The following is a 27,914-nucleotide window of genomic DNA, read 5'->3' on the forward strand; positions in this document are numbered from 1 at the left end:
TCAGATCTTTGCCTTTTTCTATAAATTTGTCTTCTTGCTCCTGATTCTTTGCTAAATCCTTTTGGAACTTTGATTGGGGTTACAATTATATAAACTTTGCCTCTCCACTTGGAAATGGATTCAAGCCTGCAAATTCTTTTGAAACAGGACCAGGACACTGGTCTGCAACCCCAATCTTTTGGGGTCTCCTTTGAACTCCAACATTAATATTTTTAAGATGATCAGTCGTGAATGATTTAGCTAAAGTCATTTTAAAGATTCAGCTAAACAATACTATGGTCCAACATTACTCTGAATGACTTATGATATATGCTATCCACACAAAAAAAAGAACTGGTGGTGTCTGTACACACATTGAAGTATATTTTTTAAAACTTTGTTTTTCTTGAAGGCTTTTTTTGAGGGGAGGGGTGTTTTCTTTTATAACACGACTATTATAGAAACGTTTTGCATAATTATACATATATAGTCTACATCAAATTACTTGCCTTCTCAATGGGGGCGGGGTGAGAGCAGGTAGAAGAGTAGGAACTCAAAAGTTTTAAAAACGAATGTTAAAAATTTTTACATGTAACTAGGGAAAATAAAATACCAAATAAAAATTTAAAAAAAAAAAGGACGGCCTCTTAATATCCTTTCAGTTCTTTTGTTTATTTATTTGTTTGTTTTAAACTGCAATGATGTAGCCATTGCCTAGACCTCCATTACTTCTTGGAAATCAGGAAAAATGTTCACGCATAAAGTTATTGTCTCAACTGACTTAAAACCGACACATACAATAGTTGCACAGAAGTTCTTAGTGGAGCCTTTTAAAAACAGATTAGAAATGGATTAAATTCTAAATTAACTAAATTCTAAATCTAAATCCTTATAGGACGCTACAATTCGCTAGAAGCAGGCAAACTCTGCGTCGTATGGCGTAATCGTTGAGTCACTTCCGCCCTTTTCGTCATTTCCGCCCTCTTCCTTTCCCTTCTAGCCTCACGCTGAGAGGGGCGGCAATGCGCATGAGTTTTGCCACCGCTGTGACTGCCGGGTAGTTATGGATGCTCACGATCTGTTTCGTCGCCTCGGCGCCGGAGCCAAGTTCGACCTGAGACGCTTCCAGACGGACGCGGCCCGATTCCAGGTGAGGGGGAGCAAGAGGAAGGGGCCGGGAGAGAAGCGAGCACGGGCTGGACTTCCGCTGGATACACGCCCACTTGCTCCGCGCCGGACCTCGGAGGACTGTCAGGAGCCCGTTTGGCTCGGCAGCTCAAGTTCTCCCGAACCCGCTGCGGAGTTTTGACTTGCCTCCTTACTCTTCCTAATTAATTATGTAACGTCTCGTGTCACTGTCCTGCCTCGGTCTAAGCACTCTCTGGAGTCTTGTGTCCAAACTGGCATCTAGGAGGAAGTAGGTTCTGTGTCCGCAGAAGGGCAGCCCGACACGTGTTTAGGAACTGTTCAGAAATAGGCTCTGTGCTTTGACACTCCAGAAAACTTCTTAAGCGCAGGGTCTCTGGCGTCTTTTATCCCGCTGTGGGCCCGGCCTAGTGTTGGACACCAGAAAGCGGTGACTTGAATCCCGAAAGGGATTTGCGATCTAATTTAGGAGGGAAAGGGGGGAGGGGCGCAGATACATAAAAAGATACGTAAAGTGCAAGGTAACATGCTAGATGCCAAATGAGTATGAATGAGGAAGGGAATGAATGAATGAAAAAGCATTTATTAAGTACTTATTGTCACACTATGCTGGAAGTATGAATACAAAAATAAGACAGCCTTAGCCCTCAAAGAGCTTACATTTTAACAGAGGAGAGAAACATATATGTGTGTGTGTGAGGTATATTGAGCCAGGGATTTTGATTTAGCAAGTTAAAGGGATGGTGAATGGAACCAATAGAGGGAATGAATTAACACAATCTTTTTTAGGAGCAATAACAAAGTTGTTGTGCTTATGAAAATTGGAAAGATAAGCCTTTGAACCCACCCTCAAAACAATGTTTGCTTTTTATATTCAGTTCCATATCTATCCCCTTTCTGTATATAGTAGATACACAAATACTTGGTGTTGATACTGAGCACATGCCTCCCTACTACCATTTCTGATTGGGGAGAAAACAGTCAATGAGAGTTAATTTCATTTAAAATTATTTGGTTTTCAGCTAGGAAAAAGGAAATTTGACTTTGATTCTTCAGAGGTATTAGAGGAACTGAACTTCTTTGGAAGGAAGAAACCTACCCCTGCTGAAAATGAAGCCTCATTGGATAATACCCTCTCCAAGGAAGATAAGAGACTACAGCAAAAAGCTGAAGGTGAAGAGGATAACAGAATTGAAAGGAAGAGGAAACGGAACATGAAAAAAGAAAAACAAACTTCTGGTTAGTACTATTTTTTATTGCATTAAGATTTAAGGGATCTACAAATCGTCAAGGGAACTGTAGTTGGGTTTCAGGGAGTTCATGAACTTGAGTAGGGAAGAAGTTACATCTCTGTCTTATAATTAGTGACTATCTAAATGGAATTTACCTTTTTTTTTTTTTTTTCCTGAGGCATTTGGGGTTAAGTGACTTACTCAGGGTCACACAACTAGGAAATGTCAAGTGTCTGAGACCAGATTTGAACTCAGGTCCTCCTGAATTCAGGGCTGGTGACCTTTTCCTTAAATTATTCTAAAAATATAATCCTTAGAAGCTTCTCATAGGTTTTACCACTCTGGTCCAAAAGGACACACAGAAACAATGAAGAATCTCTGTACCAAAAGTTATGTCCATAAACTAAAGAGGATATCCTTCAAAGGATATGGACATGCAAGTTTAATATTTGGTAAAGATGAATGCTATGCCCGAGATCTTTTTTTTTTATATAAGTTCTCTTTTGAATTTTAGAAACTATTTCAGTTAGTTCCAACAAGGAAGAAGAGACTATACTATGGATGTCTTCACTGGAAGCCAAGATTAAAAATAAAAAAGGAAAAGAAGAAAATAAACTAACTGCAGAGAAATTGGAACGGCTCCGAAAGCAAAAGGTTAGGCTAATTTCTTAAACCAAAAAAAACATGATGAGATTATTTCCTTGATTTCATGTTGTTGTCATTGCTGTTTCCCTATGTTTGACTAGATTGGATCATTTTAGGGTCTTAAATTTCTTTGGGGTCATCAAACAGGAACCAGCCCCCCCTGGAAATGGCTGAAGCCAAACAGAGCAGGCTACAGGCAGGTGTGTCAGAGAGTAAGCAGAAATTTAACTAATTTTAGAGTGAGGAAATGCTTGTAAGTAGAAGCCTAGCTTCTCTCCTCCCCTCTTGCTGCCCCCAAGGGTTTAATATGCTGGGGTAACAGCAGTGCTTTATATACATAAGAAATTGGACCATGACATAATCATTCATGAATGGGCAGTATGGGCATCCCTAATTCTGTGGGATCTCCAAGTTGATTATCTTACAACAGGGTACAGGACCAGAGTTAGCGTGGTGGGAACAGGAATGCATTACCTGGTTCAGTTCACCTGGATATTCTTAAGAAATAAGGATCATTAAAAAAAAAGAAAGAAAGAAAGAAACAAGGATCATGAGCATGTCAAGAGATGTGATCGATCAGCTGCTTCTAACTCTTAAGTCCCTGGGAAATAGGGGAGTTCTTCCAGTGAAAACCTGGTGCCTGTCAAAACAATACACTTCGCCAGAGGGTGAGATCATCCAGAGTGCAAAAGATTGTTGTTACACACCTTGCTGAGACTTAATTCTGGGGAAAAGGATATCTGCAAAATATTTTGACAGGATAAAGTTGAGTCTAGACTGTTAAATTATGAGAATCATAGATTTAGTATTCGAAAGTACCTTAGACATCATCCAGTCATAGACTCATAGAAGGGAGATGTGAAGGGACTTCAGAAGCTATTGAATCCAGTCTCCTCAGTCTGACTGATGAGGAAACTGAGGCTCAGTGCCTTGGCTAGAGTCACATTAAGTAGCAGTCATCATAACTGGGATTTGAAAGCAGTTTCCCCTCAGATGGTACCAGAAAGGTATTTTATGGATGAAGAAACCCAGGCCAGAGAGATAGACACCTTCAAAACCATATCAGTAGTATTGGCTGAGCTAAGATTCATGCCCAGCTCCTTTTGACTATAAACATCATGTCCTTGTCTGTCGTGTAGCTGCTACTGGCTTTTGACTTCCAACGTGCTCATCAACGTGTCTTCTGATACATACTTAGAGCCCACCACTGCCTGTTCCTCAGTTCTCAGGTCTTGTTTTTACTTCCTCAGGGTCTATGCACTGGTTTGTTCCCTTTTCTCCACTTACATAGGCCACTGCCTTATTTCACCCCCTTTTGCCGGAACTGTTACTCTTGCTTTGTCTTCACTATTATGAGTCCACCTGCTGCTCTCAGATCTGGCTCCGCCATTCCCCTACTCATGAATCCCAGTGACTTCTTCCTATTGCCTCTAGGATCAAATAGAAATTCTGGTTTGGCCACCTGGCTTCCAATCTGTCTTTTTAGTCTTATTTGGTAATACCTCCCTTTCCTGAACTCTGTGGCTTTACTGCTTTTTTGTCTCCCCTTTCTGTGCTTTTGCTATTGCTCATGCCTGGAATGTCGTCTCCTCTACCATTACCTTTTGCCTTTTAGAATCCTTTATTTCCTTTAAAATTGGGCTTAAATCCCATTCTCTGGAGCCTTTCTTCTTTTTTCCAGCTGCTTGTAACCTCCCTGTCAAAGAAATTACCTTATCTTTATTTTATATAAATTTATCTATACTTCTGTATGTGCAAGAGGATATATGCTCCTTAAGGCAAGGACTGTCTTTTTTTTCCTATCATGCACAATGTCTGGCACATAATAGGCACTTAATTCTTATTGATTGATTCCACAGCAAGGTGCTGTTTTAGAGTGCCACTTTACAGCTAATACCCTCTCTTCCATCCCTCCCACACAGCCAGGCGCTCTGCTCTGACATCTCCCTTCCTGACTGTCCCCTTCCTGTGTAGCCATAACCCCCCAGCATTTACTGCTCTTGAGCACTGTCACATAGCCACTACCTACCTTTCTCCTTCATTCTGCAGCCTCCTGCATCTATGGAGATAAATTGGCATAAAGTCAGGAGGACTTGGCTTTGAACCCCACCTCAGATACTAGCTGTGTAACTTTGGGTTAACCATTTTACTTGAGTCACTTCACTGAGTCTCACTTTCTTCATCTCTAAAAGAGGGAAGAGGATTAAACTCAATAACTTCTAAAGTCTCTTTCATCCCTAAAATATGTAGTCCTATGATGAAATTAACCAGAAGGTTAAATTCCTATCTGAATGATCCAGTATATTCAGAGGGGCTACTTTTAGCAGGATTAAATGAAGTTAGTAAACTTATTTGTTTCACCTGTTCCTTATGTATCTGACTTTGTTGGACAGCTACCTTGCTGCCTATGGTTTCCAGCTTCTTCAAGACAGGTTTGAAATAAGTAAAGAAGTGGGTTTGTTTCTAGAAATGACCTAGGAGGTCGTCAAGGGGTAGAATGTCCCAAGAACCCATACCTCATTGGCCCAGTAACCAGAGAAAGCCTAACCTTGGACTAGGGGAATAGAACACAAGCCAAATCAGAAATATCAAATTCCTTAGTGATTCTTTTATTGCCTTAAATTTTGACGGGATTAGACAAGGTAGAAGACTCATATTGAACCCAAAATTGTGTTCTCAGAGAACAGAGATCACTTAATCCCATCATCCCTTCAAGTTGGTATCCTCTATCTCTTCCCAGAAAAATTCATAGAAAAAGTCTTTTATATTTATTTTCTCTACTTTTTCATCTCCCATTCATTTGTCAACTCCTTGCAATCTGGCTTTCTTTGTCACTGCTCTTTGAAAGATGATTTTATTTTTTTACTGTTAAATCCAGTGACTTTTTCTCATTTCCCCATCATAGTTCACTGTAGGATTTGACAGTGCTGTTGACCATTCCCTCCTTCAGGATAATTTCCCTTCCAGGAGTCTTTGTGACTCTGTTCTTTCTACCTTTTAGTCTTCTTTGCAAATTCATCAAATGTAACCCACCCCCAGATGTAGAACCCAGAACTATTCCTTGGGCCCACTCCTCTTTTTGTTCTAGTCTTTATAAGTGATCTCATCAGACTGCATGAATTCACTTACAATTTCTGTGCATACTACTCCCAGATATACAAATCCACGCTTCTTCTGACCTCCAAACCCACACATCCAACTTTCTGTTTTACAGAATCATTTCAATCTCAGCATGTCCAAAAGAGAACTCATCATTCTCCCTATACTCATCCCTCCTCCTAATTCCCCTAATTCTGTCAAGGCTACTATCATTCTTCCAGTTACTCAGCTTCAAAATTTAAGAGTTATTTTCATCCTTCCCCCATAGCTAGTCAGTTACTAACTATTGTCTGTCTACTTTTTTAGCATTAATAATATATACAGTTCTTCACAGCACAGCCAAAGCGATTCAAGCCTTCATCATCTCTCACCTGAATTTTGACAGTGTCTGTCAAATCTATATTCCTAAATCATAGGAACTGTCTCAGTTTTGTTATTTATATCACCACATAGTGGTTCATTGATTGATTGGTCTAAATTTTTCCTCCAGGAGTTTACATTGAGATGGTATAATATGAAGTCAAAGGTTAAATATAAGGAAGACATGGACAAGTGCTGGCCATTCTCTAGTGATCTTTGGCTTCTGAGAAGGGCTTGAGGGGCATCTCCTACTTACTGTCCTTACAGGGCTTAACAATATATGCTATAACATATCTATGTATAGGACTGCTTGCCATCTGGGGGAGAGGGTGGAGAGAGGGAGGGGAAAAATCGAAACAGAAGCGAGTGCAAGGGATAATGTTGTAAAAAATTACCCTGGCATGGATTCTGTCAATATAAAGTTATTATTAAATAAAATAAAATTAAAAAAAAAACAATATATGCTATAGCACCTCAGATATTCTTATTTTTAATGTGCTCTGAGTTTCAGTACTAGGAATGCTATTGCAGTGTGTATATGTTCACAGAAACCATTTGGTTTGATTTTCCAGATAAACTGCCTCCGAAATAAACACAAAATTCACATCCAAGGAACTGATCTTCCAGAACCTATTACTTCATTTCAACAACTTGACCAGGAATATAAGATCCACTCTCGACTACTCCAAAACATCTTAGATGCAGGTTTCCAGACCCCCACGCCAATCCAAATGCAAGCAATTCCTGTCATGCTTCATGTGAGTCTCTTTGTCTGGGTTTAATGATTGTACAACTTGGCTGACTGGAACTATTCTCAGAATTGTACTTTTTATTTCTTGTTCTTGAAACCTCTAGTTATATCAGCTAAAAAAAATTTTGCTTTTCTTTCTTTGGATGTAATTATTATGTCCATTCTCTCAGAAAATATTCCAGAAATATTAATCCTTAAATAGTTTCTGAACTCTTTACTGTTTAATTATTAAAAACTAAAGCTTTCTGCAATTCAAATTTTGGGTAATTAATGGCTAACAACAACAACAAAAGCTAGTTTTATTCTCATGACTACTGTGGATTTAGCTATAACACGTTTCTCATTAAGTTCACAATAACCATTTTTTCCTACGTGATTTAGTGAGTGTTGGGTCTGGAATCAGAGCTGAGTTTTACTTTTGCCTTGGGACTTAACTAGCTAGCTCTGTGACTCTGGGCAAGTTATTTTACCTTAAATGCCTGGTTTCCTCATTTATAAAAATGGAAAGAATATTAGTACCTGCCGGTCAGCAATGTGAGTATCAAGTGAGTAAAGTGTTCTGCAGAAGATTGCCAGAGATTATCATTATGAATAATTATGTTCTGTAGTTGTCTTAACAAATATGTTTTTAAAATGCCACTTAATGATATTTTTATGCTCTTTATAGCTCAAATTATTAAAGTATTAACATTCACAAGGACTTTATGAAAAGTATGTTTAGCTCTCTCTGAATTAATCAGACTCAGGACCCAAGCCCTTTCATCTTTTCCTTTTGCCTCCTAATTTTTGCTTATCCCCTTATATATTAAATTCTCCACCAGATGGTGAGTAAAGAAAGAAATCATTACACAGTTCTATTACTTTGCTATAATAAAAGGTTTGGCATAGAAAGTTTAAGTTAGTCATGACTGAATATCACTGACAAACATAGTTTTTTCACCTTTTTCTTTGCTTGCTTTTTGTTATCTTTCTCGGTTTTTTTCTTTTTGATCTGATTTTGTTGTGCAGCATGATAAATGCAGAAATATGTATAGGAAAAAAAAGAATTTAAATCAAAGGACAAATTCAGATTTATAGATTATATTTATTTTGATTCTCTCTCCTTTTATTCTATCCCATTAGCAAAAATTAGCTTTTGCAATGATGTTTTGCTAGAAACTCCACTCATTTGTTACTTAACCATATGTTTGAGGGAACAAAAATCGCCTTAAGCCAAAAAGTGAAATTACAGATTTTCCTAACAGAATAGTGATGCCAAGATGAAGCAAACTGTGAGAGGAGGCAAGGTTGGCGAAGAGATGATGAGGTTTCATTAAAAAAAAAAAAAATTCCAAAAAACTCAACCAATTGAAAGTGCTATCTACAACTTTAATTTCGTTTCTCTGATGATTGTTGACAATATTTGACCAGATTCTGAAAGATAGCTTCCACTCAATTCAGCAGACATTTATTGAATGCCTATTGTATACAAAGGAACTTTAATGGTTAATGAGGGGAATTCAAAGATGAGTAAGAGGAGATCCTGAACTCAAGGAGTTTCAATTTAGTGTGGACAAAAAGAGTGTACAAGTGCAGAGAGAGGAACTCAGCAGCCAGATACAGAGAGGTAGGTAGGTGACACCAAGAATAAAATACTAGGCTTCAACCTGACTTCATGTCCCACCTCTAGCACCTATTAGCTGTGTGACCTCTGTTTTGCCTCAGTTTCTACAATTGTAAAATGGAGGTAATAACAGCACCTGTCTCCCAGAACTGTTCTGACAATCGTAATTAAATAGCATTTGTAAGTTCTTAGCATAGTGTCAGGCTCATGCTAAGTTCTATGTAAATGCTAGCTGCTGTTATTTTTACTACTATTACCACCACCAATGAAGTTTTGTAAGCTCAGAGTGAAGGAAGGTATCTCTTCAGACCAGGGAAGACCATATCAAAATTACTTTTGAACTTATCCTTAAAGATAAAAAATAATTAGCTAATCTTTTTTCTGACTTCAATAGTACTTGGTGTATTCTCTGATTTTTAGGGTCGTGAACTGTTGGCTTCTGCCCCTACTGGATCTGGAAAGACCTTGGCTTTTAGCATTCCTATTTTAATGCAGTTGAAACAACCAACAAATAAAGGCTTCAGAGCACTGATCATATCGCCCACACGAGAACTTGCCAGCCAGGTAGGACTTTGTTTTTTGGCCTCTGTCTTGGGGGAAATAGAAAATTTCTAAGGGCAGACTGTGTTTGATTGTCCAGCATATATTGTTAGCTCATCCATCTTTCCTGTTCTATGAAGTTTGAAACTGAAGCCAAAGAGGGGAGAGACCAAAGACACACAAGCTAGTTACACAGTTAGCTCTACAATTTCTGCAAAGCTTAGTGTTCCCTGTGCTTAAAAAGGCTTCCTTTTCTATATGAGTAACTCACAGTGTGTGAAAACAAGTTTTTATTTTCTGTATAACTCTTTCTAAAATGTTTTTAAATTTCTCTGCAGTGGAGAGAGGACAATGGAAACTGAATGTAAATCAGCACATGCTATGTTCACTTTTTTCCTTTTTTTTTTCTTGTGGTTTTCCCCTTTTCTGATTTTTTCTCTGCCAACATGATTCATATGAAAATATTTTTTAAAAGTGAATGGACATGTATAATCAAAAAAAATTTGTTTTGCATGTAACTGAGGGAAGAAATTTTTTTTTAAGATTCTCTGAGATGAAGACCAACCCTAATGTTTAAATCACCTTTAAATTTTCATCCAAAAGTGAAACTTATGCTTCTTTTGAAAAAGCAAGATTGTATAGGGCCCTCATCTGTTTTTGATGTTTAAATGAAGTATCTACTCAAATTGCTCCAGTCTAAAAGCTGCATAGTACTACGCAGATGTTTGTAGAATATTAGTTTTGTGCTGTGTCTAATTCTTTGGAACTAGGTTTTGATTCTGGAAAGGTTCTTTGGAATTCCCAAATGCTAAAATTCATGACTAGTTTAATTAGGGGTTTAGTCCAAGGGGTTCACAAAAATATAACTGATGAAACTTTTTTGATGAAGCAAATAATTATCTGTTTTTGTGCCTCAGTGTTGCCTTGATCTATTTCAGACTCATCGAGAGTTAGTAAGAATCTCTGAGGGCACAGGATTCAGAATACATATGATACACAAGGCAGCTGTGGCAGCCAAGAAGTTTGGGCCTAAATCATCTAAGAAATTTGGTAAGAGATCTATTTGGGGATGTGCAGTAGGCAAGGGAATTTGAATAATTGCTTTTAAGAGATTATCATGGGGGCAACTAGATGGGCAGGAGAGCGGTTTGCCCTGAAATAATGAGAACCTAAGCTCAATCAAAGTGTCTCAGGCACTTAACACTTATTAGCTGTGTGATCCTGGGCAAGTCATTTAATCCCAGTTGCCTCAGCAGAAAGAAAAAGATCGATTGATTGTGTTGTACAACAGTAAATCAAGTTGGACAACTGATTTGTTTCTAAGAATAGCACTGACCTAGGAATCAAAGATCAAGATTCTAGACTTGGCCAAATCTGTCCTTTCCACTTAGAATGTTCTTGCTATAAAATTTAGGGAATCATGATGATGCATGCGTGTTCAAATTGAGCCAGTTTGATTAGGGGTTTACTAGGTAACAGGAATTTTGTGGCTGTTGCTTTGTTAATTTCATAGTAGGTTTGGGTTTTTCCCTCAAGAATCTCATAAAATTTCAAAGAGGTTAAATTTCTTAGTTTGAGGAGATTGAATTCTGTTTGCTTTTCCTGTAGATATTCTTGTGACTACTCCAAATCGACTAATTTATTTGCTGAAACAAGATCCTCCAGGAATAGACCTAAAAAAGTATGTATTTTTGCTAATGAGTTTGCTAATGAGTGCTTTTTGGTATTTTGTTTATTTCCTTCAATTGATTATTTTCTTTCCTCAGCTATTCCTCTTGCCATTTGAAATGTTCTGTCTGTTTCCTTTCACTCAGTATAGATGATATTTTTATCATTTTTCATTGTCATTATTATGATTATCATTTGTGTATCTCATTGAGCCCATTACCAAATAGTGCCCAGCTAGGTAGTCACAGGAGAGACCACTAATTCTGAAGTGTAGTTCATTTAGCCCTGTCTTTCTCTCCTTATATATTTGTTCTCTTCCTAGTAGATATCTGTAAGATAGGAAAGGCTTTGATTTGCTTTTCAAAGAATCTTAGATTTAGAGCTGGAACAGATCTTCAGAATCATCAAGTACAATCTGCCTTGTTTTACAGAAGAAATTGAGCCCCAGAGAAGGGAACCCCTGGGTTACATAGGTAAAAAATAACAGAACTGAGATTTAAACCGAGGTCCTATGACTCTACAACTCTTCTTCTTTCTCCTGTGCATGACAAAATAATACATACTCTGATGATTTGGGTGTGATGCAGCAGGAAGTTTGCTAGGATTTAAAGGCAGGAAATATGCCTGAGAATCCTGGCTCTGCTTCTTTTTTTTTTTTTTTTTTTAATTGAAGCTTTTTCTTTTCAAAACCTATGCAAGGATAATTTTTCGCTATTGACCCTTGCAAAACCTTGTGTTCCATTTCCCCTCCTCTTTCCCCCCACTCCTTCCCCTAGATGGCAACTAATCCAATATATGTTATACATGGTAAAAATATATATATATATTTGTAAATCCAATATAGGCATACATATTATACATTTATCTTGTTGCAAAAAAAAAAAAAATTCAGATCAAAAGGGGGGGGGAAATGAGAAAGAAAATAAAATTCAAGCAAACGATAAAAGATTAGTTCCCATAATCCTCTCTCTGCGTGTAGATGGCTCTCTTTATCACAAGATCATTGGAACTGGCCTGAATCGACTTCTTGTTGAAAAGAGCCATGTCCATCAAAATTGATCATGGTATAATCTTGCTGTTGCCGTGTACAATGATCTCCTGGTTCTGCTCATTTCACTTAACATCAGTTCATTGGCTCTGCCTCTTACTGCCTATGTGTCCTTAGACAAAGTCACTTGGTCTCAGTTTCCTTCTCTGTAAAATGGAGGTCTTAGACCTGATGACCTCTGAGTTCTTTTTTATCTACTTAGATATTTCAGTCTGATTTTTCCTCAAATGTACTTTGTTTTCTCAGTAGCAGGTACAAGTACTTGTCCCATTTTTTAAGACGCTAGATAATATGTTAATTATAAAGGACAGAATTGACAGCAAGACAAGACGAAATAGAATTTTGATGGTTGCAAATACATAACAAAGACTTGAAGGTGCTAATCAAAATTCAGAGTGGTTATTTTAGTGCCATCTGAAATGAGAGCAAGCACATTTAAAGCCCCAAACAAAAGAATCATAAGTGTTATGGGCCAGAATTCTGAACTTGAAACAAAGGATTCTTACAAGGTACTAAGACAGTGGAATTGATAGAGACAATAATTATCTAATGTAGCATGGTTTGGTATGATTGATTTGATCCTACGAGGAGATGTTATGGGCCAGAACTTGAAACAAGGTACTAAGTGGAATTGAGGAGACATAGTTAAATCTAGTTTAGCATTGATTTAATCCTACAACAAATAATGGTTTCCTAGTGATATAATGATTGTTGTATACTCATTGTGGAACATATAAGGTGAAGCTCTCAGAGCCAGAGAGGACAAGTGCACTAGAAGCTCTTGGAGGCTGAGACAGATTCATTCCATCGTCCACCTCTGTGGTGGCTGGAGGCTGAAGCACAAGCCCTTGGACTTAATTCATTCATCCCATCTAACACCACCTTCGTGGCAGGCTGTCCTCCTTAGCTTCACCACTGAAACCAAGACTCCAGAAGGCCTTAAAGAAAGCTAGCTGAACCCCAAGTGAAGGAGATAAGACTTTGAAGGAGACAATAAAGGATTTGGACTATACCCTGGCTACTCATGTGGTGATTACTGAACTGAAACGAAGGCTACCTCCAGAAACCCCAAGAAAACCTCAACAGAGAACATTACATTTTAAAGAGAATATTACACATAAGGTCACAGATATTTAACTGAAAGAGATCTTAGAGGTCATCTAGTTTAAGATCACCATTTTACAGAGGAGGAAACTGAGATTAAGAGACTTCATTGCAGCTTACTAACCAAAAAGTCTATTTTATCATTTCATAGTGTGGAATGGTTGGTGGTAGATGAATCTGACAAATTGTTTGAAGATGGAAAAACTGGTTTCAGAGACCAGCTGGCTTTCATTTTCCTGGCTTGCACATCCCACAAGGTCAGGAGAGCTATGTTCAGTGCAACGTTTGCACATGATGTGGAACAGTGGTGTAAACTCAACTTGGACAATGTTATTTCTATTTCCATTGGAGCAAGGTAATTTCTCTACTACTACGTTCTCTATTTTTAACAAGAAGAGTCCCATTTTGGCATATTGGAAAGATGGTTTTTGACCTAAAATGAATATGAATTCTACAATTAAAGATAGATATACTTATTTTTTTAATATTGTCCCATATTTAATATTGGTTGATTTTTGATATTGTATATTAATTCATCTTTGTGGTTTTTCCCTAATTCTGTGGCAAGGTATGAAAATGTGGTTGCTTATTGCCAGTTTAGTTTCTTGATGGCTAAATTAAGAATAAAAGGGCCACAGTATGGATATTATCATCAGTGATCTGCTTGTCTGTGTTTTTCCCTTTTAGATTTCATTTAGATTGAGTTTATGTTCTCATACTAGTGATTTATTACATGAATGAGCAGAGGGCAGATGTGTAGTTATTAAAGCTACTTTGGATCAATTAATTGTTTAATAAAATATCGAGCTCTTTCAGACTATGCTGTCTTCTCTGAGAAATAATTTCTGTTTTTAGGAATTCTGCGGCAGAGACTGTGGAACAAGAACTCCTATTTGTTGGATCTGAGACAGGCAAACTTCTAGCCATGAGAGACCTAATTAAGAAGGTATTTCTAGAGCCTCTTGCTTTACCTGGGTCAGTCACCAAGCCATGGACCCAGGAGGTTCAGAGACATAAACTTTTTTGGTCATTTCCTATTCTGTAATCAAGTTTTGTTGGCAGATGCCCTTTGGGCCTAACTTGGCAGTGCAGAAGGTGATGATAACAAGTAATAACTATATTTGTTTACAGAACTTTGCTTTTTGAAATCACTTTGGCATATATTACCTCATTTTGGCCTCTCAGCTGCTCTGTAAGGTGTGTAATGTATACAAGGGTTGTCACTTTATTGAAGAAGAAAGTTAGCTCACAATACAGCTATGTCTAGAGTTCCAGTGCTAATAAGCATCACAGCAAAGTCCATAGCCCAGGGTTCCTGGCTAATTCTTAGTCTGGTGCAATGTATAGTCTCATGATCAGTTTTTCTTCACCTTTTATATAGCAGACCTCCCCGCCCAGGTCTTGTCAAGAGTATATACTACTGAGCAGATCTTTCCATTTCTATTCATTCAACAAACAATGACTGCCACATACATGTCCAAAAAAATGATACAAACATTATCTTCTATGGAGTTCAAAGAAAATGGTAGGAAATCATTGTGGACTAGAGACTGATGAAATTCTTGGAGTTATCTTGTTCTTAAAAGGATGGACAGAAGAGAAGAGAAAGCTTTCCATTTGGAAACTGCCTAAATAAGGGGAAGGGAAGAGAATAAACATTTATTAAGCGTCTACTACTCATAGAAATAGTAATTACACTAATGTCCTAGAAGAATACTCATCTTGCAGAGCAGAGTGCATTGCGTTATATATTTCATGTAGTAAGTGCTTAATAAATGCTGTTTCATTCAGTAGTAAGAGAGTAAGGCTGAAGAAGGAGGATGGAATTCAGATTATGGAGAGTCTTGCTTGCGAAGGCTAAATTTATGTCAACTGAGTTAAAGACAAAATTTTATGTAAACAAAATCATTAAAAGATTTTTGAGCAGGAGAGTGATACAATGAAAATGAATTTTTATAAGAGATGAGTTTAGCAGTGGTGAGTAGGAAGGAGAGTGACAATTTAGAAGCTGTTGTATTTCAGGCATGTGGGTTAGGATTATGACATCTGGAGTGACAATTGGATGGAGACACATTCTCAGGAAAAATTTATAAGATCTGATAATTGATTGGCTAAGTGAAATGGAATGAATCAAATCAGCTATAAGAGACACTAGCTGAGTGATGCTGGACAAACCACTTAATCCTCTGTTTGCCTCAACTTCCTTATCTGTAAAAGAGAATGATATATAGTATCTACCTCCCAGGATTGTTAGGAGATTCAACTGAAATAATAATTGTAAAGCACTTAGCACATGCGTGACATATGGTGAGCACAGTTCTTGATAATTTAGTGGATAGAGGATGAATAAGAGGGAAGAATCAAAGATGATCATTTGATGTCAGATATAGATAACTAAGAAAATGATTGGTTTCAATATCAGAAAGTGGGAGGAGGGCTGATTTTGACAAGAGGAAGACAATGAATTTAGTTTGGAGCTTTAATTCAAATGGAGAGGTCTTATCAGTTGAAGATATGATGGTATTGGAGCTTGGATGCAAATGAGAAGATGGGATTAGAGATACAAATCTGAACATCAACAGTGTGGAAGGAATATTTGAAAATATGAGGGAAAATTAGTTCAGCAGGGGAAAAACATGTAAAAAGAGTCTAGAATTAGACTGGAGGATAAATACTGAAGGTGAGTATAGCTTAAATACATGGTTCCTTGAATTTACTTGAAGGACAGACACCAATTTCATTGACCTGAAAAAAGCATTGTAGCCTGCTGGATAGAGTGTTAGACTTGGATTCAGAAAATGAGGTTTCAAATCTCACCTTAAACTGTTAAGTATCTCTGGAGTTATAGGCAAGTTACTTAACAGTTTCTCAGTTTTCTCTTCTTTGTCATATAGATGATAACTTGCCTCATAGGGTTGTTGTGAGAAAAGTATTTTGCAAACCATACAACTCTTGAGTATTTCAGTGAATATTTGATCTCATCAGTATAACATTCTCTCTTTCTGTACAAGTTATAGCCTATCTACATCTCATTTTGTGTGATTTTTGCTCATTTTCTTATATAGATCTCCACAGTGATCCAACCAAAAGCTGGAAGCTGTCCTTTTGTCCTTTGCATTTAGGAGATACCAATAGAGCACTCAAGCTGTCCATCTTTTCTACTTTGCTCATGTTATATAACCATATCTCCTTTATGTTTAAATACTTTTCCTGGATTTTTTTCCTTTGACCTTTATATGCCATTCATTCATTATAGCATCTTAGCTTGAGGATAGGCCATCTTTGGAAATGCACTGCAGCATGCTTTCTCCCAACACGTGTTGTCCTCTTGGCCACAATATCACTCACAATTGCATAATTTCCCAAATTAAATCCAGCATCCCCCTAATGCCTGCTCAATTCTAGGCCAACTATAACTGGTTATTTGTAGCACTCATACAAGATATAAGAAATGAGATGCAGCATATTAAGAGTGAAAAGAAAGATGAAATTAAGAAGACCTGATTTCACATCCTTCTCCTAGCTTTATGACCATGAACAAGTTACTCATATGCATGGTCATTTAGGCATCCCTGTGATATTCTGGGACTTAAGGTACTTACTATGATTACCATCTGCAAAAAGGAGTCCAAAGAGATCTCACCCTCCACAGGGAGCCCCTCTTCTCTTTTGAGGCTCTTAAAATACATTTTGTGTGAGAATGGGTAAAACCTTTGTTCATTTCCCTCTTTGATGCCTCATTTAGCAGTAATCAAAGTATGGTTCAGTGGTGTTTTCTCTAGATTACATTTATCAAGGAATCTTGTGTGACTAACATTTGAATGAAAGATTATTGACAGCCTTTTCATGCTGTTTTGTTTCTACCAAGTCAAATGCTTATTAAAATATAATACACAGTAGGATCCTATATTCTCTGAATCTTCAGTCACTTGTATTACTATAATGATGTAGTCTGCTGTACAGAATCATTTGAGAAAATCATTCCTGTTTCCTTGCCTTGTTTCCATCAGGAATATTCTTACTGTACATTCTTAATAAAGACTTTATAAAGATACAAAGATAAAAGATCAGTCAGGAGTTTTTGATCACCTTTTGGGAGGGAGATATTGATTTTTCCTTCCAGTCTTTATAAATTTTTCCCTTCCCTAAGAAATGATTTCAAAATGATATTGCCTCCAAGACAAATTTCCTCTGTTTGGTTGGTCTAGCCCAGCCTTGCCAGCTTTATCTTCTTTAGTAGCATTTCTACTTCTTATAGGACATTATGAACTGATTTCAGTGTCCAAATGTGGTTTCTTTTACTTATGATACAACTTGATCTTTAAAGAAATACTGACAGATTTGTTCCATTTGTATTCATTTGTTGTACTCCTGCCAATTTTCTCTATAAGTCTATTATTAGGATGTACCTCTTTTGAGTCCCATATCAAGCTACTTTACACTTGTTTTCATTTCAATGTCTTTGTATTTAATATAATAATCTTATTTGTAAGCTGCCATAGTTCTCCACAATGTTTTATAAATAAGTTTTTTTTTTTTTTTTTTAATAAATCAGTTTTGCCCTTGTCTGGCATCTCTTTCCCACTTGGCTTAGAGATAAAATATCTTTTGTACAAAGTGATTTCTGGGCTCCTGGGGCTTTGTCTTTGTGGTGGTGCAGCTATGATGCCATATAAAGGTAAAAGGATTTTTTGTTGTTGTTGTTTTGTTTTTTGTTTTTTTAAGAAGAGAATGGGAGGTAAAGAAATGTCCACACTGGATCATTTGTTGGAAAGTATGGCAATGAAAGGAGATTTGACAAATTATTAAAAGTGTGTGATAGTGGTAGTTTCACACACACAATATTAACAAATTATATACTTGGTTATGGGCAGCTATATGAAATGAACATATGAACAAGCTATATATGAACACTGAACCTAGAATCAGGAAGACTCATCTTCCTGAATTTATATCTGGTCTCAGACACTTATTAGCAATGTCACCATGGACAAGTTATTTGACCCTATTTGCCTCAGTCAAATGAGTTGGAAAAGAAAATGGCAAACCATCTTTGCCAAGAAAACCCCAAGTAGACTCACAAAGAGTCAGACATGCCTGAGAAACAACTGAACAGATTTGATTATAGAGAATATATTTTTGGATTTTGTTTTGTTTTGTTTTTTAAAGCAAAACTGGATCAGTTAGGTGACACAGTAGAGAGAGCAGCAGCTCTGGAATCAGGAGCATCACAGTTCAAATGTAGCCTCAGATACTTACCAACTGTGTGACCCTGGGCAAGTTACTTAACCCCAATTGCCTCCCTTTCACCCTGTCCCTGGCCAAAAAAAAAGTAAAACTTAATAGAGGTGTTGTTGTACATACTGATTTGCCTTTTTCTCTTTCAGGGTTTCCACCCACCTGTCCTTGTTTTTGTTCAATCCATTGAAAGAGCTAAAGAACTTTTCCATGAACTCATTTATGAAGGTATTAATGTGGATGTGATTCATGCAGAGAGAACCCAGCAGCAGGTGAGTGCAATGTATTCTATAGAAACTTTGAAATTCATCTTTGCTGGGGTTTTTTTAAATAAATGGTTTTTATATCAAATTAAGATAGTACATTTTTTCCATTCCTTAAGTAGAATTTGGAGATTAGCTAACATCTAATATTTAATCTGTTTCCTATTAACCAGAGAGATAACACAGTCCATAGTTTCAGAGCAGGAAAAATCTGGGTCCTCATCTGCACAGCCTTGTTAGCAAGAGGAATTGATTTTAAAGGTGTGAACTTAGTAATCAACTATGACTTTCCAACCAGTGCAGTGGAATACATCCATAGGATAGGTGAGTGTGGCTTTCTTATTAAAACAAAAAGTGATCCTTTTTCTCAGGATATTTTCAATCCACTGTGACCAGCTCTCTCTTCTCTTTGGTCATGCTAATCTCTTGATGACTAGAAATCCATGAATTATGACACTTCCTGTATCTGACCTGGAGCAAGGCTTGGTCCATAATCTTTCTTTGTGACTTTTTAGGTCGAACTGGAAGAGCAGGACATAAAGGGAAGGCTGTTACATTCTTTACTGAGGATGATAAGCCATTATTACGAAGGTAAACTATGAAATAGGGTTCAACATGTTTTTTAGTTTGAAAATATGTCAAATAGGAAGATTTTTATGTTTCCACTGTCAAATTTTTACTGAGCATTTCATTTTTTAATCAAAGATATTTCTAGATCCATAATCTGCTTACTTACCACAAAATGATCTACCAGATATTACTCAAGGAATAGGAAAATTCAACAGAACATCTCCCAAGGGAGATAGTCATAAGATGGACAGTTCAATGTTTCTAATTCTGTCCTTTAGGACTTTGTGGGAGCACTGCAGTTGATTATAAATCCAAACTGTAATAATCATGATTAGAATTATATTTGGCAGTCCTTTCAGCCCTTGATTACAGTCCCTACAATATCAAGATAGCAAGTGTGTTTAATTAGAAGACCTCTTTTTCCTTTAGAAAAGAACTTTAAAAGTCATGGAATCCTGGAATTTGAGGACTAGAAATGACTTTGTAATTCACCCAGTCCATTTCCCTCACTGTATTTGTCCCCACAGGGCTCAGAGATTTTCATTTGTCCAAGGTCGTATAATATCTAATTAAAATAGAACTGGAACTAAAATCTTTTTCTCTTGACTTTCAGTCTTCTGGTTTTGCTAGCACAGCAGGGCTAATGCTGGCTAGCTGTAAGAGAAAAAAAGTAAAATACGGTCATTGGGAGGATAGCATGAAACAGAATATGAAAATTTTAAAAGTTTTTTGCTATGTTTTTGGCAGTGGGATCCTTGTGGGTTTTATATTTTAAGCAATGTAGAAGTTTCAGGGAAAATCTATCTTTAGTGTGAACTGGGTTTGCTTGAAGGTAAAAAGCAGAGAAAAGAGGTAGAAGGGGGAAGGACAACTTCTGCACAAAACTTGACGGTAATATTAGCTCACATTTATGTGATACCCTTTCTTCCCAAAGTCCTGTAGAACTGCTTAATGCAGGTATTCCCAAATTTGCATCATAAATCCCAAAATGTCTTTTAAAAAAGACTTGGTTCATTGACTCTTTGTTGCCTTCAGGAAATTATGCATAATTAGACAAGCATTGTATAGCAGTCCATAATCTAAAAAGCTAAGAATTTATATTCTTAATTTTGCTTTTACTGTATTGTAGTCCTTCATTGATTTCCTAGTAGAACCATATTCATAGTATCTTTTGGGGTCATTTTTTTAGATCAGAAGTCCATCCATAGAAGGTGCCTGATAGTGCTACCAGTAACTTAGATTTCAAGAAAAGCCAATTTCAGCTTTCCAGTAGGAAGCCATAGGCAGAATACTTTGCTCTTTTTTATGGTCAGAATTAGCTTAACAAAAATGAGTGTTATCTGGCAGGAGTTTTCACAGCATATATGTTCAAAATTTTTTGCTCAGATCATGTCTAATCACACAATTAGGCCAGTATATTAAGTAGGACACTGAACCCAGGTCATTTTAACAGCTTTGCAGGCTTATTTATAGGAATGAATGCTCTTTCACACAATCATTAAATTCTGGGTTCTGTTAAAAACAGGCTTGTCTAATAATGTGTGGCCAAGAATAAGCTGTGCTTTGTTTCAGCTCTTAAAATATTAGGCATGTTGGCCTATTTTGTGCTGAGAACAGACTTTTGTTTTTAGTTTTTTAACAAGAGAAATAAAATTATCAGTTATTTGGTAGACAGTAAGCCTGATAATAGATTACATCATCATCACTGTATTTATAATTTTAAAAACCAATATTATTTGTTTGTAGCACTTACTTTGGTAGAGTCTTTACATACAGGAAACATTTTCAGAATCCAGGCTCTTAGACTCTTGTTTTGTTCTCTCAGTTTATGCCACGCAGCCTGGCATAAAGGATGGAAAGATGGCTTTTAAGCTATGACAATCTGTGTTCAAAATCCACCTCTCACTAATGCTAATTTTGTGATTCTGGATAAATCACCTAATCACTCAGTGCCCCAGATAATGCTAATACTATAAATTCGTAGAGGGAGTTTCTTTACCTTAAGAGTTCCCTATACCAAGGAAATTACAAATCCAGACCTTCTTCCTTATAATGAATACCTAACAGTAATGTTATTCTGGAAGCTTTATTTTGGCATTTCATCACTAACTTCTGTGATAACACAAAACTTCCTTTGTGGTCAGAGTACATTCTCTATTTACTGTTTACCTATTATAGTGCATTTTCACTCCCACTCCCCTTCACTGCTCCAAATAGGATGAAGGATCTTTGAAATTAGGAAATAATAGTGTTCTTAACTTTGTGATGCCAGCATCTAGCACAACATCTTAATATATATTTGTTGAGTTTAATTCGAATTTGTTTTCAGCCTTTGTGTTGCCTATCAACTATTTTGGGGCTGTTGGAGAATTTACCTGATGTATGAAGAATTAAGCTCAAATGCCTCCCATCTTAGAGAGGTGGTAGGCTATAGATGGAAAATGAAGCATATTTCAAATATAATCAATATCTGAAAACAGTATGGAAATGTTTTGTTTAACTCTTTTTATGTGTTACCAAAAAAAAAAAAGAATTTTACGAGGTTGGAAGGATTTTCATTGAGAAGATATCATGAAACAGAATATGAAAACCAAGTGAGAAATTTTGTATTTTAAGCATTGTGGAAGTTTCAGGGAAAACCTAGCTTTAGTGTGAAGTGGATTTCCCAGATTAGACTATGTTTGATTAATATCTTTTACAAGAGATGCCCATATCTGCTTCAAATACATGGGTCTTTGTGGTCTCACTGCCGAATAAAAATTAAGTACCAGTAGTAGATGATCTTAATTGCTGGTTCTCATCCTAAATTCTCACACCAGGTTACTGTTTTATTAGTCCCACTATCAAACCTTTCCACAAACACTCCACAGTTAATGTTCATGAGATTACATCATTTTGGTGCAACAAAGTATCATTAGATAATTTTTAATGTACAGAGCCTTGTGCTACTGTACCAAAGTTTGTTAGATTGTTAAGTGGGTTTGATGATATTGACAATGATGTGCTAAAATACCAATTTATGACTATGGGCTTATGTTTTAGTGTTGCCAATGTGATACAGCAAGCAGGATGCCCTGTGCCAGAGTACATCAGAAGTTTCCACAAGCTTCCAAGGTAACATCACACTAATGGGTACTTCTTATCATATACAACAAATGCATTTTTGTTTTGTTTCTAACAGAGTGAATAGATTGACTCATTCTCATAATAATTCTGTGAAATCTTTTTTCAGGAATTGTCATTTTTTTTTTTTGCATCTTTAAAATGAAAGTATTTGTCTTCAAAGTATTGTAAATATCACCACATTTTCACCCATCCAATTTTATGTCCCAGCAGTTTTACATGTGGGATTATTTTCTCTTACTGTCTAAATACACCAAAGATAGGCCTAATTGTTTGAGGAAATTTTTAGTTCATTAAGTTTGAAGAAGGGAGAAGCCACCCTAAGAGACAGGCTACAGATATAATGTTTATTTCATTAAGATGGATTTTTCATCAACTTATAATGTTTTAAAACTAATTGAATTCTGCAACATCTTGTGGGTACCACCTAGCTCTTGATGTTAAGTGGTGATTTGTGCAATTAAAACAGTTTCAGGGAGTGAAAAAACTGTTTTAGGGGTAGAGCCCAGAGACAGATTTTTAGTTGAATTGCAGTTAATCTCACTCTTGCCTCCCCTTCTTTGTATTTTTCAGCAAACAGAAGAAGAAGATGATTAAGAAACCATTGGAAAGGCAAAGCATTAATACAACGCCAAAGTTTTTTTTAGAAAATGATGAAAGTGAAAAGTAAGTATGTGATTAGAAATAACTACTGTACTGTTTCTATATCCATCAGATAATATGACAGTCTTCTCTTGAACTGTGGAAAATTTAATGTTATCCAGCTGCTGGTGACTTGATGGCTTTGTAGTCCAGGAATTGAACCCTGGAGAACTTTGGTCAATGTACTCTGGTCCTCTCATTTTTTACCTTTTGAAAATGGGGTTTTACATTATCACTAGTCAGAATACCCATCACATGCCATCCACTGCATGACCAGCAGTAACTATTTTTCCAGACGTCCCAGATTCCTGCTTTTGAAATTGAAACATTGTTTCCATGTTACAAGAATTTTCCTGCAGTGTGCATTTCTCCATTAACACACAATATTTGTTTAATAGAAACAGTACATGATAGATACTCTTCTTTTTCATTTAGTAAACAAGTATTGAGCCCTACTGTGGCTCCACTATTTCGTTAAATGCCATAGGCGATGCAAAGATATATAATATACAATAGGTATCCAGAGTTGCTTATTGTCAAATTAGGGATACAAAGTTAACAACTTTTTTGTTTTAAATAAGCACTGACCAATAAAAATTCAAAGAAAGATGTCTGTGAGGATTGGAATAGGTAGCCTCTTAAAGATAGATAAGCTTTACTCAAGTAGTTGGGAGCAGGGAAAGTGTAAGCAGAGAGAATGTCAAGAACTGGGAAACTTGCATACTTTGACACAAATAAGTTAAAAGGTCATTATGCAAGTTTTTCTTTTCCAGTTACCTGTAAGCCCCAATGAACATGACATTACAAAGAACAATGAAGTACCCAACCTCGGATTTTATATTTGGGAGTAGTGATTTGGAAATGAGGTTAGATAGGGTGGAAAAAAGTTGTGGAGGTTTTTAAAGTAATTTAGAAGATTCTCAATTTGGGAATCTATAGATTATTGGGCAATTCAGTCAACATTAAGTACCTTCCATTTGCAGGGAAAATTCAAATATGATGAGTATATAGGAAAAGTTCAACCAAATGGTGAAAAAAAAAATCAAAGATAGGGATGGATTCATGGAGAAGGTTGTAGCTGGGTTGGGCCTTGAAGGAAAAGAAAGATTTCAACAGGTAAAGATGTGGAGGGCTTCTAATTAAATGAGAGTTTATTTTGTGAAATTGATCTACATGTAAGCAAAAATAAACAATATGAAATAATAAAGTAATAATTAATGGTTATGTATTACATAACTAAGTGTTAGGCACTGTATAAAGCACTTTTTACAAATGTTACCTTATTTAGTCCTTAGGACAGTTCTGGGATGTGGGTGCTATTATATTATCCCCATTTTTTAAGTTGAGGAAACAAGTCATTTGCCTTCATCCCATAGCTAGTAAGTGCCTAAGGCTGGATTCAAACTCAGATCTTTCTGAATCCAGGCCCAGAGCTCTTCCCTTTGCTCCACCAGTTGCCCATAGAATGGGGTGTCCCTGAATGGTCATTTAGTCTAATTAGAGGATAAAGCCAATGGGACAAAGTAAATTCAATGTAGAGGCTTAGAAATTTGTATTGTATTCTGTAGGCAGTAGGAAACTCTTGAAGGTTTTGGAGCAAGGGAAGAATATGATCAAGCTATATGTGTTTTGTGACTGTGAAGAAGGACTTGTAGAAAAGAGAACCTGAAAGTGGGGAAACTGGTTAAGAGTAGCTCTTAGAATAAACCTGGTGCAGTGAGCGTGCCCCCTGGGGCAGGGAGAACAAGTGTGAGGGAGAAAGAGGAAATAGGAATGATACTGAGGGAGTGATATGGAGGTATACTAATAAGGGCACAATGAGGGGGCATTTAGGGAAGGACTAGGAATTCTGTCCTGGTGAGTAAAGGAGTAGATATAAATAAATAAAAGGAGAGAAGATTGAGTCAGAGGAGTTTAAGAGTTCACAACTAAAGAGTTATAAACTAGAAAGACTGCAAGCTTGTTAGGAATCTAGCTATAATGTTGGATAGCGTGGGCTCTGAGGTCCCCTTTCTGATAAGGGGGAAGCTCTGGAGGCGATTTGGAAGCATCCTGCTGAAGGCTGCAGGAGAGTGAAGGGGAAGGGAGGGCGCAGATACTCCTTGCACCCCCAAAGGAGTGGCTATTATTCAGGGGATCAGTGTCTATCTCCAGTTCCCACACAGTAAATTTAACTAGCAACATTCTGCAGTTTAACCTTAATTTGGGATCCTGAGACAGATCCATGAAGGCTTGAACATAGGGAACCTTGGTCCATCTACCCTGTCCCCTGCAAAATAAGTCTAGCTCCCTAATAGTAGTGAAATTGATTGAGCCATTAATTGGCCATTCCTCCTGGTTGTCTAACTTATATTGCAGCCAGGCAGTATTGCAAAAATAGATGAGCTTTTTCGATTTTAAATCTCAAGTCTAATTTGTCCCTATTTTTTAAGAGACAGCCTAAGGGAGAATCTTAAGGAATGGAGGAAGGAAGTTGACCCATCCTGTCACAAGCTCCAAGCTTTCCCAATTCTATAGCTCTCATCTGCTCTAGGCATCCCTAGGGAGACAGAAAGATGTGACAAAAGCTCTCCTCAGTAAGAGAGCTATTTGTCACCCCGCAGAAGTTGTCTAAGCATCCTCAGAGAGACAAATCTGCATGAGTGCAAAACTCTAGACAGCTCCACATGCGTGCTCCAGGAAATTCAAGCTGTCCCCCACTATAGAAAGGGTGATATGGTGAGCTTACCTCAGTTGAAAAGACCCTCCTGGAAGAAAACATCATGGAAGGGCCACCAAATAATGAGAGATGAGGATACCAAAAAAGAGGTTAGGCAGGAATGGGTGGGGTTCATTCTCCAAGGTGGGTTCTGAGCAAAGGAATTTGCTGAACCCAAAGGCTATGGTGAAAAGCTTTATTGTTAAAGAAATGCCAAGAGGAATTCTCTTGGCTGACATATCATTCTCAAGAAAGAAGTGATCTTCAGAGTCATTTTCTAAAGACCCATTTTATGCATGAGTCTAAGGGAAGTCTCAGGTGAGTGTGAAGTCTGAACTTGTGACTTCCGTCAAAAAAGCTTATCTTGCTATGAGAGTATCCAAGACCATTTGGGTTTGTAGATCAAAGGAGACATTTTTTGGTGATTTTACATAATTTTACAGGGCTTACTCAGGTCATACAGAATCTACTCTCATCACAGCCATTATGATCCCACTTGGTTTCTGGGGAGTCATACTTGAGCACCATCATTCTAACAGGCATGTTGTAAGCAGAATGCTAAAAGCAACACTGTAAAGTTAAATTTAGGAAGTAAAATTAAAAGCCATTGTGAATATGTTGAAAACATTAAAGTACTAGATAATTGTGAGTAGTGCTAAAGTCTGCATCTACCTAGAAAGCAGGGTGGTACAAGGAAAGTGTTCTGGCCCTGGAGTCTGAGGAAGTTTCCCCATCTGTAAAATGTAGAGATTGAACTAGATGCTAAAAGTTCTGCCCTCTACAAGATGTCTTCAAAGAACTTTCAGCTCTGCAGCTCTGATCTCTAACCATTTCTTAAATGCTATTTCATGGAGAGCTCTCTGTCTGGTCTTGGGAGAAAAGCAGAGAGAAATAGAGCATGATCCTTTGTAATAATGCAGAACAGAACATGAGTTCAAGAGAGGCACAGGGTACAATTCAGGATTCCAAGAAAAAGAGGGTATTTTTTGGCTGGGAAGGATTGGAAGGTCCTGGTGGAGGAGGGGCTGCCTCTGATTTCAATTGCTCTCTGATTTTCTTTTTCACAGAAAAATTACTCATCAGAATGCTGGAAAGAAGACAGTACCTACTAAAACCAGAAATAATCAGATTTCAAAAACTATTCCAGAAATATAATTCTGTTGGCTTTAAGTATTCTATTATTAAATGCTATTTTCATGGAGCACTTTGAGTCACCTATCTTCTAGACTGAAATAAAACTCCAGGAAGCTCTCAGTTCAGAAAGTGATACATGGTCATATGTTATCACTGTTTCTTATCAAGTTTCAACTTTCAGGTGACTTTAAGGATAATGCTTTGGAAGGAGAATCATCCTTGGAAATGTTTGTGACAGGAATACTTCTTATAGAAGATCTAGTGCATAAATGGGCCAAAAATCACCCAAAGATGAGTGATTATCTCTGGAAATTTCATCTGTAGATGGAAGGGATGATCACTGCTAGATGGCTCAGCTTCAAGTTCAGCTGTGAATTTGAGAACATCTTTTCAAAATGTGTCTGGAATCATGAAAGTCAAACATTGTGTAGCCTAACATTTGCTTATTTAACATTCCTTAAATAGCTTGGGAATGCTTTTGTGAGATGGACACAACAAAGGACCCTCCATTCTGTAACTCCTGACTAGAGTAATTTAAGCCCCCAGAAATGAGTTCAAGCTCTTCCTGTCTTCATATGATTGGAAAACCACCAAAGTACTCCAACTGTCTTGTGGAGGCAGTTAGACCACTGCCAGCAGTGCCTCTTTATCCACCACTTAACCATATTGTTGCATCCTATCTTTCCATACCCATTGGTTTTAGTCGAAAACTGATCTGTGGATCATCTTGATAGGAATAAATGTTCCTATTACTTGATATTCTTTTGGCAGCACTCTTATTCAATTGCCTCCCTAAGGGTTTTTTGTCCTCATTTCATCTAGTAAGCTAATCCTTGTCAAAAGTACTACATAGGGAAATAGAAATTATTCTTTGATGCTTGTGGGCATGGCATTTTTATAAATGCTAGTTTTGTACTATGGAATAAAAGTTTCTTGATCTCAAGAATGTGACAAAAGTGGCCTCAGTGATACTGTTTGCTCATTTAAAACATTTATACCATGTGTTCTAATAAAGGTAAGCCCACTATTGTGGACTAATGGGTGGAGGGAGCATGGTTAATTAATATTGTA

General features: G+C 37.1%; 1 protein-coding gene across 2 annotated transcripts; it reads left to right on the plus strand.

The window, feature by feature from the left end:
* Positions 1 to 957: 957 nt before the first annotated feature.
* DDX52 (DExD-box helicase 52) lies at positions 958 to 27,799 on the plus strand. 2 transcript variants are annotated; one of them, XM_051994061.1, is made up of 15 exons: positions 958 to 1,129; positions 2,148 to 2,364; positions 2,872 to 3,011; positions 7,034 to 7,219; positions 9,236 to 9,379; positions 10,294 to 10,405; positions 10,964 to 11,036; positions 13,327 to 13,530; positions 14,031 to 14,121; positions 18,563 to 18,685; positions 18,850 to 19,000; positions 19,192 to 19,267; positions 22,289 to 22,360; positions 22,943 to 23,035; positions 26,777 to 27,799. In XM_051994061.1, the coding sequence occupies exons 1-15, from the start codon at positions 1,043 to 1,045 to the stop codon at positions 26,862 to 26,864; spliced, it is 1,857 nt and encodes a 618-aa protein (XP_051850021.1). In that variant the 5' UTR covers positions 958 to 1,042; the 3' UTR covers positions 26,865 to 27,799. The 2 variants fall into 2 exon arrangements, with proteins under 2 accessions (XP_051850021.1, XP_051850022.1); XM_051994062.1 differs by having other exon boundaries at positions 1,037 to 1,129; positions 2,182 to 2,364.
* Positions 27,800 to 27,914: the final 115 nt, after the last annotated feature.

This window comes from Antechinus flavipes, chromosome 4, assembly GCF_016432865.1.
Source record: "Antechinus flavipes isolate AdamAnt ecotype Samford, QLD, Australia chromosome 4, AdamAnt_v2, whole genome shotgun sequence".
NCBI lineage: Eukaryota > Metazoa > Chordata > Mammalia > Dasyuromorphia > Dasyuridae > Antechinus > Antechinus flavipes.

What these genes read in the sequence shown, in the direction of transcription:
- DDX52 (XM_051994061.1), top strand. Translation starts at nt 1,043, where the DNA reads ATGGATGCTCACGATCTGTTTCGTCGCCTCGGCGCCGGAGCCAAGTTC. An exon ending in CGGACGCGGCCCGATTCCAG is followed by an intron (nt 1,130 to 2,147) that starts GTGAGGGGGAGC and finishes TTTGGTTTTCAG; the next exon opens with CTAGGAAAAAGGAAATTTGA. An exon ending in AACGGCTCCGAAAGCAAAAG is followed by an intron (nt 3,012 to 7,033) that starts GTTAGGCTAATT and finishes TTGATTTTCCAG; the next exon opens with ATAAACTGCCTCCGAAATAA.